General features: G+C 36.1%; 3 protein-coding genes across 3 annotated transcripts; 1 reads left to right on the forward strand and 2 right to left on the reverse strand.

The window, feature by feature from the left end:
* Positions 1-2,010: 2,010 nt before the first annotated feature.
* On the reverse strand, positions 2,011-4,431 carry LOC106302979. The gene is made up of 9 exons (XM_013739365.1): positions 4,093-4,431; positions 3,731-3,998; positions 3,531-3,645; positions 3,339-3,463; positions 2,978-3,059; positions 2,765-2,876; positions 2,511-2,674; positions 2,319-2,439; positions 2,011-2,220 (listed from the first exon to the last, which is right to left on the reverse strand). Exons 1-9 carry the CDS (start codon positions 4,429-4,431, stop codon positions 2,011-2,013), a joined length of 1,536 nt encoding a protein of 511 aa, XP_013594819.1.
* A 2,291-nt stretch (positions 4,432-6,722) lies between these two features.
* On the reverse strand, positions 6,723-9,304 carry LOC106301232 (uncharacterized RING finger protein C4G3.12c). Its single transcript, XM_013737585.1, has 6 exons — positions 8,663-9,304; positions 7,769-8,575; positions 7,472-7,690; positions 7,237-7,385; positions 7,044-7,154; positions 6,723-6,966 (listed from the first exon to the last, which is right to left on the reverse strand). Exons 1-6 carry the CDS (start codon positions 8,852-8,854, stop codon positions 6,906-6,908), a joined length of 1,539 nt encoding a protein of 512 aa, XP_013593039.1. The 5' UTR covers positions 8,855-9,304; the 3' UTR covers positions 6,723-6,905.
* An 859-nt stretch (positions 9,305-10,163) lies between these two features.
* LOC106302980 lies at positions 10,164-11,236 on the forward strand. The gene is made up of 2 exons (XM_013739366.1): positions 10,164-10,378; positions 10,462-11,236. Exons 1-2 carry the CDS (start codon positions 10,164-10,166, stop codon positions 11,234-11,236), a joined length of 990 nt encoding a protein of 329 aa, XP_013594820.1.
* Positions 11,237-12,236: the final 1,000 nt, after the last annotated feature.

Here is a 12,236-nt window from a genome sequence, read left to right on the forward strand (position 1 = left end):
AACCTTGTAGTCGAAATTATGTTTCATTGCGCATATTTCCATTGTTGCCTGCAGAGCTGCTTTGCTAGTAAAATGTTGACCCTTCTTCAAAACATCAACCAGAGAAAAACGGACATACTTTCCGTTGATCATATCTTTCTCACACTTGTTTTCATCATCACTTTCATCTATCTTCGCATCTTCTTCTTCAAGCTCGGCTTCACCATCAATATCATCTGAAACTTCACCCGACATACCCACTTCCTCTCTGTTAGGCAACTCAGCAGGCTCTTCATTCAAGTTAAATCCGACCTTAGATCGAATACACACACATAACCTTGTTGAAGCTTTGGTCTTCACATATGTAAGAAAATTTTGCAGTTGTCGATCATTGGTGATGAAAACAGGTGGTGAGTCGAGGCCAATCACCAAATCGGAAGGTAAGTAACTCAGCTAGATATTGACCAAGTTTAGATCGGTTCCAAAGTCCTCACAAACCATAACTCTTAGGTTGTCAAAGGTTTTGCTTGTGTCCAAAGTAAGTAATCTACCTCCTGTTTCTTCATCAACAAGAAACTTCCACCCTTTTGTTTTGGACGATCTCCAAAAACCAGAATAGGCATAGATGTGCATATTCTCACGTTAGATTGACAAAAGTTTGGAGAAACTATGAAAAAGAGAAGAAGCTCCACGTTTTTTTGGTCCAAATCGTGGTTGGCAACGAAGAAAGAAAAATTTAGGGAAGAAGATTTAAAAAAGGAAATAAAAAAGATTTAATAGATTTAGGGAATATTTTCTAACCGTTTTTTCCTAGATTTTCGGATTTTGTTTAAAATCTAGTAGAAAGTACATTCTACGTATGGTAGAATAAAGATAATGTGGTAGATATAGAATACAAATATTGTAGATATATGAGAAGTGAGAAGAATGCATATACTTCCATAGAAGATATAAGAACGTTTATTATTACTTATGATCTAGCAAAAAGGCAGAACATAGAAGAAAATTTTAATTTTGTATTCTGCCATCTTAGATCTTAATGTTTCCGGTCTAATGCGCATTCTTCGGTATGTAGATCATTGTGTTTCAGTTAGAAAGCATATTCTGAATCGTCGTAGATGGTAGATCTTATATACTAAAACCTTTAGCCTATTTTTCAATTTACCATTCCAAATATCTTTTTAATCAAAAAATATTTTTCATATATGCACATGTTTGACTACTTCAGGTTTTAGATTTTTCTTAATTTTTTTGCATTGTAAATTAATTGATATGAATTTTTATAACTTTGAAGGGTAGTGAAAGTCCAAAAGTGACAAAATTTGATTTTGTACTAAGGGGACAATAGCATAGTTTAGTTGTTCCCTTTTCCCAAATTTCCCAAAAAAAAAAGAATAAGAGATACACAATTAATCACAACCTTTAAATTTACAAATTGTAGCCTACAAAAAAACACTAAATTTTAAAAGCTGCAACATAATATATATTACATTCATTGCATAAATATTTTTCGTAACTACATATGTTAGGAATTTTTTTTAAAAAGTTATGATTTTGTATTAACTTATATATATACGACTTTAGGTCCTAACTCCTACGCATATAGCTTCACTTGTGGTTTGTAATAAAATTTTAATCTTCAGCTGTGTTCATCTCATATAGCTTCACTAGGTAATTTTCACAAGATGTTTAAGAAAGGATGGACAAAAAAATAAGATGGACATAAATGATATATGAACTATGAATAGTATTTTGTAAAGCTGGCTTAGATAACACATATGCACATCCATTTCCAACGGGAATTGTATTCAAAGAAACAGAAAAGCATCCAATGAACTAAAGTGTGAAGATAGAAACAGAATGAAGCAAAGCAAATAGATAAACATAAAACAGAACTTAAACCGCAGCAAAAGCATTCACTGCGTAAGAGGATTCTCAAAGTTGTATCAGCCACTCTTGCAACGCTTGGATTCATCTGATTCAAGAGTCTCAGATGCTTTTCTAACCCTATCACTTCCAGACTCCAAGATATCACCAGACGTTGTTGGAACAGCGTGTTCTTCCAAGAGCTATAGGTTGTGGAGCTTCTGGTGGGAATATCTTTGTGACAGTTATGGTTTGAGTCTTCCCTGACAAATTATGATCTGAGACTTTCACAATGAATTTATAAGTGTGCCCTATCGTATCAAGGAGAGCTTGCGGCACCGGCACGCATTGATCAGCTTCTACACCCTCTTTGGTCTAACGTTCAAGAAAATATATGTAAGTTGAAATAACTCGGGACTATGTATAGAGTGAGAAAATATATGAAAGTTCAAATAACAGAGGGTTGAAATTACCTCAAAGTAACTGGCAACTAACTTTGATGCATGCTTCCCAGGCAACTCTTTACCGGCATCACCAAGAACGACAAAAACAGCATGTTCACTCTTATCATAAACCGAAATCCTCGTGAGGTATCTGCAATGAGGGAAGATTAGCTTCTAGCGGTTGAAAAAAAAACTAAACGAAACTGTGTATACGTCACTTACTGAGCTACCCCTGTAACAATACTTTTCCCACATTTCTTGTTGTTACAAATCAGTGAAGTAGGCCCTTTGACTGCCTTACTATTACACCCACCGCATGAAATATAGTACCAAGGAGAACCTTGAACAACATCATCTATAGTTGCTGTGCATTCAAACCAAGCAACCTATAATAGTGAAAATAATACAAACTCTATCAATACACACGCATAACACAACGCATAACATAACACACAAATATAGAACAACTACTGTACCTTAGCAGTTTCCTGCTTGATGTAGGCGAAAAGCTCCTCTAGAGTCGCTGTCTCAGGCTTAGTAATAACCTCTGCATTAATCTTATTAGCAATATCTGAGTTGGAGCTCAGCCTGTGAAAAATGAGGAAACCCAAGAAATGTCAGAGCTGAAGTTACATGAAATGCCAAAGTAGAAGTGAATGAAAAGTATAACTGAATACAAAAATCCCTACCATCCAAGATAATCCCTGCTAGGCTGGACATCGCTATCCATAAACACTCGAGATGATGCCATCGAAGTGAGAGCAAGAGTTCCTGTTCAGAACAGATGAACTCATTATTATCAACCAAATGCGTAAACGATGCAACAATATGATTCAAATGGCGTTACGTGTTATATCACTCTCTCAATTAACAATAGAAAATGACTTCATACAGTTCAGTTTAACTATCACAGATACGTTCTAGATGAGGACACAAACATTTACGATAAACGCTGAGAGACAATCTAGTTTAAATGGCCTTACACGATATACAATGTCATATAATCCCAATAATACAGTGACTTAATCCTGCTGTTTAGAAAATGCTTACCTCCAAGATGTTTAGGGTTTACTGTGGTGACCAACAGAACACTCGGAGTGCTTCCATAAGATTTGAATTTCACGCAGAAGTCAGATGCGGCCTTGTCCCATAGATAGAGCTTCATCACTGGTCCGCTGCACAGGTTTAAAGCAAATGTTAAGCATAACACACAAAGAATCTAACACTTTTAGACAAACTCACTCATGTGTCTGAACATGAACACATAGATGTCGCTTATCTGATATGTCAACTTCGTCGAGGACCGTATGCTCAGTGATAGTCTGTCCATTCACCAGCTTCATATGGCCAACATAGTCTGAGATAGAACATTTCAAAGGAATTAAATTCATTGGATGTGAAAATACCTTAAAGATTGAAGTATAAAATTCATCAGTGCTCACCATAAAGATCAACTTTGCGGTCACAGTTAGCATAAAACTCCTCGTAGCTATGGAACCTGAACCTATCTTCGTGAATTGAAACCAGAGGGTTATCAAGAATCTTTAATTCAGTATTCCAAGCGAACGTAACGGTGGCACTATGATCCGTAACCCGATACAAGGCTTTGTTTCTCGAGCCGAAAAAATTCCCCAGTTTATAAACAGAACCTGGTTCCAGCTCATATGTCCCAACCCGCCCCGCTGGAACAAAACCTTGAATAACCGTTCCCTACAGATCATTTGGAATGTCGATTAGTAGAAATCTAACAATATCGAGCAATATTAAAGAAGGAGAAAGAGTAGTAAAACATTCGCAGACGAACCTCTTCTTCGATTAGGATCATCTCCTGTCCAATGAGGGTTTTCGTGTTTGGATTTCGAGCCTCCCAGAAATGAACCAGTCGAAACCTCAAGACCGCTTCTGTTGGGCCGAGAGACACATCTCTGAAGAACATCACTTGAACGTCATGCGCGGAGGAGACAGCGGTAGAGGCGTTTGGTTTCTTCAGAATAACAGACGAAACAGCAGACTTCCCATTAGGTTTCATCACCATGGCAGAGGAAGCGGTGGACTTCCGGTTTGGCCTTGCATGCGCGGAGGAGGCGGCGGTCGTCTTGCAGGGCTCGCGGTCGTTGGAAATCGAAGAGTTTTTGGGTTTCATCGTGAAGTCTGTCTGAGAAAGAGAAGAGATTTTGAGTTTTTGAGATTTTAATCAATCCATAGATGAAGAAAAGAGATTTATAGCCAGGAAAATGGAGGGGGAGATGGAAAGAAGCCATTGAATGGGATCAACCAAGGTTTGATTAGAGGAGTTAAAGGTGGAAGTATGAGTTGAAACGGATTGGGAGAGGAGAGGAAGAGAAGATCTGGAAGTCGAAAGGGAATAAGTGATCGGTGTTTCCCGGCTCTTGAGGAGAGGAGGATCGAAAAAGATTCAGAAGCCCTAATCAACATAACTTAATTAGAATTGGGTTAGAAGCCAGAAATCAACTAAAAAGCCCAAATCAAGACATATGACATGTCTCATTGCTGCAATATTATTGGTAGAATTTATGATCCCAGGTGACACACCTAAGATGGCTCCATATCTGCCTTTTAATAGAGTTAGATGGTATATTTGTAGATGAAGATTAATCATCACCGAAAGAGATATTTTCAATTAGAAGATAATTAAATCCTTATAGATTATTTTGTGGTTTGTTAACATATTTGGAATAAATAATAAAAGTATGAAAGAATTGAAAGAATCTATAATTTTATACTATTAAAACAAAAGCATTTTTTTATTTACTTACAAATAGTATAGGTTGAACCATTACATATATTTAGTTTATATTATTAGGCAATTCTCTTAAATAGACAATTTTCAAGTTTTGATCACAAAAATAGACCACAAAGAGAAAAATGACCAAAATATTTCATTTAATAAGTAAAAGGACCCTAATACCCTAGATATATATATAAAAAAATTAAAAAAATATATTTTTTTAATAGTTTTAGATTATATGTTTTCAAATTCGAACTTTTTTATAAAGTTTTTTTTCATTTTTTTTAATTTTTTTTTAATTTTTTTTTAATTTTTTTTTAATTTTTTTTTTCAAAAATATTTTTTATTTTTTTTTTCAAATTTTCTTTTTGTAATTCAAAAATACTTTTTGAAACTATTTTAAAATTTTGAAAATAGTTTTCAAATTTTTAATATTTTTTTTTTATTTTTAAAAATTTTAAATCTCAATTCCAAATCTCCACCCCTTAACTCTAAACCCTAAGATTTTGATTAGTTAACTCTAGGGGTATAAGTGTATATTTACCTCTTTAATGAAACATTTTGGTCATTTTGGTCATTTTGATCCTTAGAATCTATATTTGTGACATAAACTTTTTTAGTGCTATCCTACGGTATTTCTCTATATTATTTTGTCATATATACTAATTAATTATTTTTAGTGGTTAATATTTTCAATAAAATTATAATAAAACCTTTTTGACCATATTTATAGCAACTAATAGAATCTTCAAAATATGTTTTCAGTTCGAAAATATATATATTTCTAAAATTTTATCTTAATGCAATTTGACAAATGTTCTGAATTTATACTATTAAAATATAAGCATTGCTTTTAGAATAATATTGATATTATGTGATGCATACATAATATGTCAATGACAGTAATGAAAATGTAAATTTGTAAATAATTAAATGATTTATATTATTATTAAAATACAATTATATATAGACAGGGAACAGGTTAGTGCTACTTTGTGCTATTTTGTTAATTATTTAAATTAGTTTGATTATTTGTGTGTTAAATGTTTACCTATATTTATTAACTCATATAATAATTTATTATATGCTATTTTGTTATTTTAGTATAATTATTTAAATAATTATACTACTAAGATTTGTCCATTTAATTAGTAAGATAAAATATAATTGTTATATGAGTTATTATTTGTGTATTAAAATATAATTATTAACTCAACTACATATATATTACACATTAAAGATTTTACAACGTAATATATTCAAAAAGCGCGGATCAAAATCTAGTTAATAAAGTTAAATGATGATTTGTTAATTGTGGTGTACTATTTGTTTTGGTGGCTTACAAAAAAAATTATATATAGTATTTATTATTTAAAGTAATTAAAAACTGAAAACTAAAACACAAATAAGAGAGAGAGAGAGAGTTGTTCAAAAAATAAAAAAATAAGAGAGAAAAAAAAAACACAAAAGTTTTTGTTTGAGATACTCAACAAGAAAAGGTGAGTTACTCTCATTACACAGGTTGCATTATATGGCTTAATTTTTCCAGTATTAGATTTTAATTCAATAATTACATTATATTAAAATAATATACTATTATTTTGGTTAGAATCCCATTTTAAATGCTCTTAAAGATCGGCGAAAATTGCAATCAGAGGCAAAGATGCTCATGGTAGACAACAACATCAGTAAATTTATCAATTAAGTACAGAAGTTTCAAATACAGGAAGTTTGAATTTTGTTGTTTTTTTGTTTTCAATTGAAAGCTACAAACAAGAAGCAAAAATACAACATTTAGATTCAGTTTCAGACAAAAACCAAAGAATGTTTTTGGGTCTTTTGCAGAATCTGAAACTCTCATACTGTAATCAGTGTAGTTCAGGTGATGGATCATGTCTACAAATGTCTCCACGACATAGAGGACATACTCTGCATTGCCGCGAAAACATCATCAGATCACGAAAAAAAAATCGAAAACATTGTCATCACAAATCCAGATTTCATACCTGTGAATCTCTTTAAGCCATTTATCCACACATGTTCTATGGAATTCATGATGACAAGGAAGTGCCCTTATAGTGTCTCCTTCTTCATACTCCACAAGACATATATAACATCTGAAAGATTACGGCAAAAAAATGTTTTAACCATAATGACTCGACATATTAGTAAGTAAAAGAACCAGTCAGTAGACATTACTGTGAGGAATCTTCGCTTTGTGATTTAGTATACTGTTTTATAGGTAACAAGTCCACAACGTCGTTAGGTGCAGGAACAGATCCTATTGATGATACTGACGGTTGTTGAGAGGATAATACAACAGATTGCTGATGAATTTCATCAAGAACCTAAAAATGAATACACTACAAAACCTTAGCATATAGAGAGATAACCGTGTGGCAAAGAAGTTGTTACTGTGAAGATAAGTAAATACCTCGAAGAGAGCTTCAGCTAGCAATACTATCCTTGAGATGCTAGCTCTAGCATTTGTTTCATCGGTTGTTGGTGTTGTTGTTGTTGTAGTGGAACCACGGTTAGTACCTGCACGGCATGTGCAACGACCTGCTTGATCTAGACCTGATAAGACACAAGCCCTATCATGATGGCCTGTGACACTCTCAAACCGGCTTCCCAATCTTTGAAGAGCACGAACCTGTTACATCAGTTGATTAGATCTTTAGTTGAACAGAGAAGACATCAAAGAATGAAACAATCAAACGAGTTTTCAAACCTGAGATCTTATTCTCCTCCTTCTCTCAAGGAAATCTGATCTGTGTTCTAATAAACCTTGATACCTCCCTTCTCTGACAAGAGGACTTGTCGTCGGTTGATCTTGAACTCCGAATAACGTCCTTCTTATGCTAGAAGCAGAACGGTTTAGTAACGACGTTGAGGTCACAGGAGTGTCCTCCTCTGCTGCAGTGTTATCAGCAGAGAAGAGATCAGTATCATCTTCTCCCTGATGCGAAGGACGGAATGTGAAATCAGAGAGTGAAGAACGGCGAAGAACTCTGTCACGGAGACGTCCAACACTCAGAGTCCTGCTAAAACTAACATTCCGGTCAACGGAAGGTTCACGAACAACTTGTCTTTCCATACCATTAACTACTCTCGAAGAAGAACGATCTTCTCCATATCTCATGGCATCAATGTCTCTAACTACATTGTCAATCACAGGGTTCCTCGGAGACTCGACTCTAGCAGGTTGTGAAGGTGAAGTGACAGATACTTCTCGAGAGGAAGAGAGTGGGTAAGTAGTGTTGAAGGATCTAGAGCTCGAAGCTCTGCTAAGTCTGGAGCTTATGTTACCAGGAAGGAATTTGAAATGCGAGAAAACTCGACTTGGAGTGGAAGATTCTTGAACCAAACCGCCAACGTTGCTTACAGCTGCTGCTTCTTCTTCTTCAACAACACCACAATCATCATCAAGCTCAAGCTCGTTTTGAGATTCCTTCTTATCTTTCAGTTCTTCATCGTCATAGCAATCTTGTGCATCTCCCTGATTCATAGATTCCATTCTCCTCCTTCCGTTACATACCTGGAGAGATCAAGACTCTATCAATTTGACCTAGTTTCAGATTTGTTGTAAATCAAGATTGATAGCATTAAGGATGAAAAACGAAACCTGTTGATCAACGTCATCGTCACTGTCGTGAGAAGTAGAAGAAGAAGAAGCGAGGCAAGAAGAGTGAAGAGAACAAAGGAGACTCATTGGTTTTCTCCTCCTCCCACCACCACTCGGAGGAGGTTCCGAATCTTCTCTCGCCGTCGATGTTAACGAAGAGGCTCGGCATGATTTGCTCCGCCCAGATCCCATCTTCTTCTCTCTTCAAAGCGAACAACTTTCTGCAGAAACTACATCATTGCCACAATCTTCAAAACCAAAATCAAAACCCGCCATTCGAGATCTCCAAGTCAAAATCCAATAAAAATCGAAACTTTCTCCACATCGAAGCTCGAATTCGACATTGACGATGGAGGATCGAAAGCCCTAATTATTGAATTTCAGATCTGAATCTCGATCGAGAAGGGGGGGAAATGCAAAGAGTAGTACCTCGAAATGCGAGGATATAATGTAAGCAAACTAAGAAGCTATTGATTGTAATGTTTCTTTATCAAAGAGAGAGAGATGCTTTGATTGAAAGGAAACGTTTTTAGGTGATCGGAGTTATCGAAGAAGGAGACGAAGCACCTATCTGCGATAGAGAGAGAGAGACTTTTACGGGACGAGTGTGTGTTGTTGTTGTTCGAACCAGAGGGAACACAAAACCAACCTCCACATTTCTTTATTTTATTTTTCTTTTTAATTTTTCAAATTATTTTTAACGTTTCTTGGCTTTTGAAATTTTTATATTTTTACTATCATGATTGGAACTCGATTAACGACTATAATTATGAAAAGTTTTTCAGACGGTGGAAACAAAAACTTAGCTAACAAAGGCCAAACCAAGCATGAACTACTTCTCGGAAACCAAAACAAAATATAAAGGCAAAGAACACAACAAGACATAAACTAACGGATATCTACCATTTTTTAATACAGGAAAATAAAGCAAACTCTCGAAATTAACAAAGAGTGGGAACAAAAGCAGCAGACGTGGGACTGCGAAACTCATAAACCACAGCCAGACGGGAATACTGTTGGATAATTAAAATTAATTTGAAGAGCAAGTTAACTCATTAAAATGAAGTTTGATGGGTTAAAGAAAAAAAAAAATATATCGAGCTTAGGAATGTTTCCATATTATTATTACGAAAAGTTATAGCATCGTCCTTAGGAAAAGATGTAGCTTCGCCCTTAGAAAAATATGTAGCTTCGTCCTATATAAAGAGTTCTCATGGAGAGATGTTCTATAAAGAGAAACACATTGAAAGGTTTAGTTTTGAAGAGTTTCTAAATCTAATAAGAAGAGAAGTTCTTATAATCTTTGTGTTTGTGAAACTTTAATTGGTATCAGAGCTCCAGGTTTCGAAGATCGTTTACAAGAGAAGTTTTAACTTGATCAAAACATGGGAGACAATAACAATTCTCAAGGACGTGATAAAGGTCTTGAGATGAAGAAGGACATACGATGTCCGATGCTATCATCGACCAACTACACCGTATGGTCGATGCGAATTGGTCGATGCGAATGAAAGTGATGTTTCGTTTGTACGATGTTTGGGATACGATTGATTCAGGGAGCGATGATTCAAAGAAGAACAATATGGCGATTGCTCTAATCTTTCAATCAGTCCCGGAAGCGCTAATACTTCAGATAGGAGAACATGATACATCGATTAAGATTTGGGAAGCTATCAAATCTCGTAACCTAGGTGTTGATCGCGTGAGAGAAGCGAGGTTACAGACTTTGATGTCTGAGTTCGACAAACTGAAGATGGCAGACACAGACACGGTGGATGACTACGTACGAAAACTTTCAGGCTTAGCATTGAGAGCAGCCGCGTTAGGAGAGATAATGGAAGCATCGAAGATGGTAAAGAAGTTTTTGAAGGGAGTTCCAAGAACGAAGTTCATTCACATCGTAGCTTCGTTAGAACAAATGTTGGATCTAAATTCAACGGGTTCGAAGATATTGATGGAAGATTGAAGGCTTTCGAAGAACGCATAAAAGAAGAAAACCAAGATGAAGATCAATCGAAGCTAATGTTTGTAAAGAATGATGCACAAGGTTGTGGAAGCCATAGCAACTCGCGAGGAAGATGCAGAGGTATAGGTTATGGTGGAAGAGGAAGAGGACGAGGAAGGTCTAATGGTTCTGTTGGTCATAACAAAGGAGGAGAAGCTTCAGACAAGACCAAGAAGGACTACTCTAAGGTTGGATGTTGGCAATGCGACAAGATGAGCACTTCACAATGTCCTACACGACCAAGAGAAGAAGCTAACCTAACAGAAACACAAGAAGCAGATGTATTATATATGCATGAAGTAGTTTTCCTCAACGAAGAGAGAGTGTTTCCTAAGAGGTTTGATGAATGCGATGGAAATACGAGTATATGGTACCTTGACAATGGTGCAAGTAACCATATGACAGGCAAGAGAGAGTTCTTCTCAAACTTAGATGAGAGCATCAAAGGCAAAGTCAAATTCGGTGATGGATCAAACGTCGAGATTGTTGGGAAAGGTTCGATCACGTTCATCGGAAAAACAAGGGAGAGAAGAGCACTCAAAGATATCTACTACGTCCCAAGTCTTTAACACAATATCATAAGTCTTGGACAAGCAACCGAGATGAGTTGTGAGGTTAATATAAAAGAAGACTTATTGATGCTGAAAGATCCCCGTGGAAGGCTATTAGTACAAGTCGCAAGGCAACCAAACCGATTGTATAAGATGCCACTGGAGGTTGAATATCCGAAGTGTCTTCAAATACAAGAAACTGATGTTACATGGACGTGGCATGCGCGGCTAGGACATGTGAACTTTGAAGTCATGAAGAATATGGTAGACAAGGAGATGGTAGTTGGTATGCCTCAGGTGATACACGAGAAAGATGTGTACAGCGCCTGCTAAGTTGGGAAGCAAACTCGGAAGTCTTTCCCGCTTAAAGCAATGTATCGAGCATCACACGCATTGGAGTTGGTACATGGTGACTTGTGCGGTCTGATATCACCATCAACACCAGCAAACAATAGATATGTATTTGTCTTAATTGATGATTACTCAAGATATATGTGGACGATGCTGCTAAGAGAGAAGAGTGAAGCGTTCGATCGGTTCAAAAAGTTCAAGGAGTACGTGGAGAATCAAACGAAGCTAAAACTCAAGACTTTTCGCACCGATAGAGGAGGAGCATTCACATCTTCTGGTTTCATTCGTTTTTGTGAAAAAAACGGTGTAACTAGACATCTCACCGAATCGTATACACTATCAACAAACGTGGACGAAGAACCAGGATCATTCAAGCTTCCTCATATCGATGTTACAGAAAAAGGAGATGGTGGTGAGCATCAAGATCACCAACACCACGAAGAGCAAAGTAATAATGAAGAAGAAGAAGCTGTAGAAGCAGGTGAACAAGAGCAAGTAGCAGAGAACAACGATGCAAACCAAGACCAGCATGTAACATCAAGATATGGCCGTAACATCAAAAAACCAAAGCGGTTCGATGATTAATACATTCTACTCGCTGAAGTTGAAGGTGGCAGACTCTTGCTCACCATCGATGGTGAACCAGAAAGTTACATCGAAGCTGCAG

The sequence above is a fragment of the Brassica oleracea genome, chromosome C7 (genome assembly GCF_000695525.1).
Source record: "Brassica oleracea var. oleracea cultivar TO1000 chromosome C7, BOL, whole genome shotgun sequence".
Lineage (NCBI taxonomy): Eukaryota > Viridiplantae > Streptophyta > Magnoliopsida > Brassicales > Brassicaceae > Brassica > Brassica oleracea.

Coding starts and splice junctions, on each gene's coding strand:
- LOC106302979 (XM_013739365.1), bottom strand. CDS start 4,431: ATGAAACCCAAAAACTCTTCGATTTCCAACGACCGCGAGCCCTGCAAG. Junction 3,999..4,092: donor TGATCCTAATCGAAGAAGAG/GTTCGTCTGCGA, acceptor AATGATCTGTAG/GGAACGGTTATTCAAGGTTT. Junction 3,060..3,338: donor AAACCCTAAACATCTTGGAG/GTAAGCATTTTC, acceptor TGTTCTGAACAG/GAACTCTTGCTCTCACTTCG.
- LOC106301232 (XM_013737585.1), bottom strand. CDS start 8,854: ATGGGATCTGGGCGGAGCAAATCATGCCGAGCCTCTTCGTTAACATCG. Junction 7,691..7,768: donor GGAGGAGAATAAGATCTCAG/GTTTGAAAACTC, acceptor CTGATGTAACAG/GTTCGTGCTCTTCAAAGATT. Junction 7,386..7,471: donor TAGCTGAAGCTCTCTTCGAG/GTATTTACTTAT, acceptor ATTCATTTTTAG/GTTCTTGATGAAATTCATCA.
- LOC106302980 (XM_013739366.1), top strand. CDS start 10,164: ATGCGAATGAAAGTGATGTTTCGTTTGTACGATGTTTGGGATACGATT. Junction 10,379..10,461: donor GATCGCGTGAGAGAAGCGAG/GTTACAGACTTT, acceptor GAAAACTTTCAG/GCTTAGCATTGAGAGCAGCC.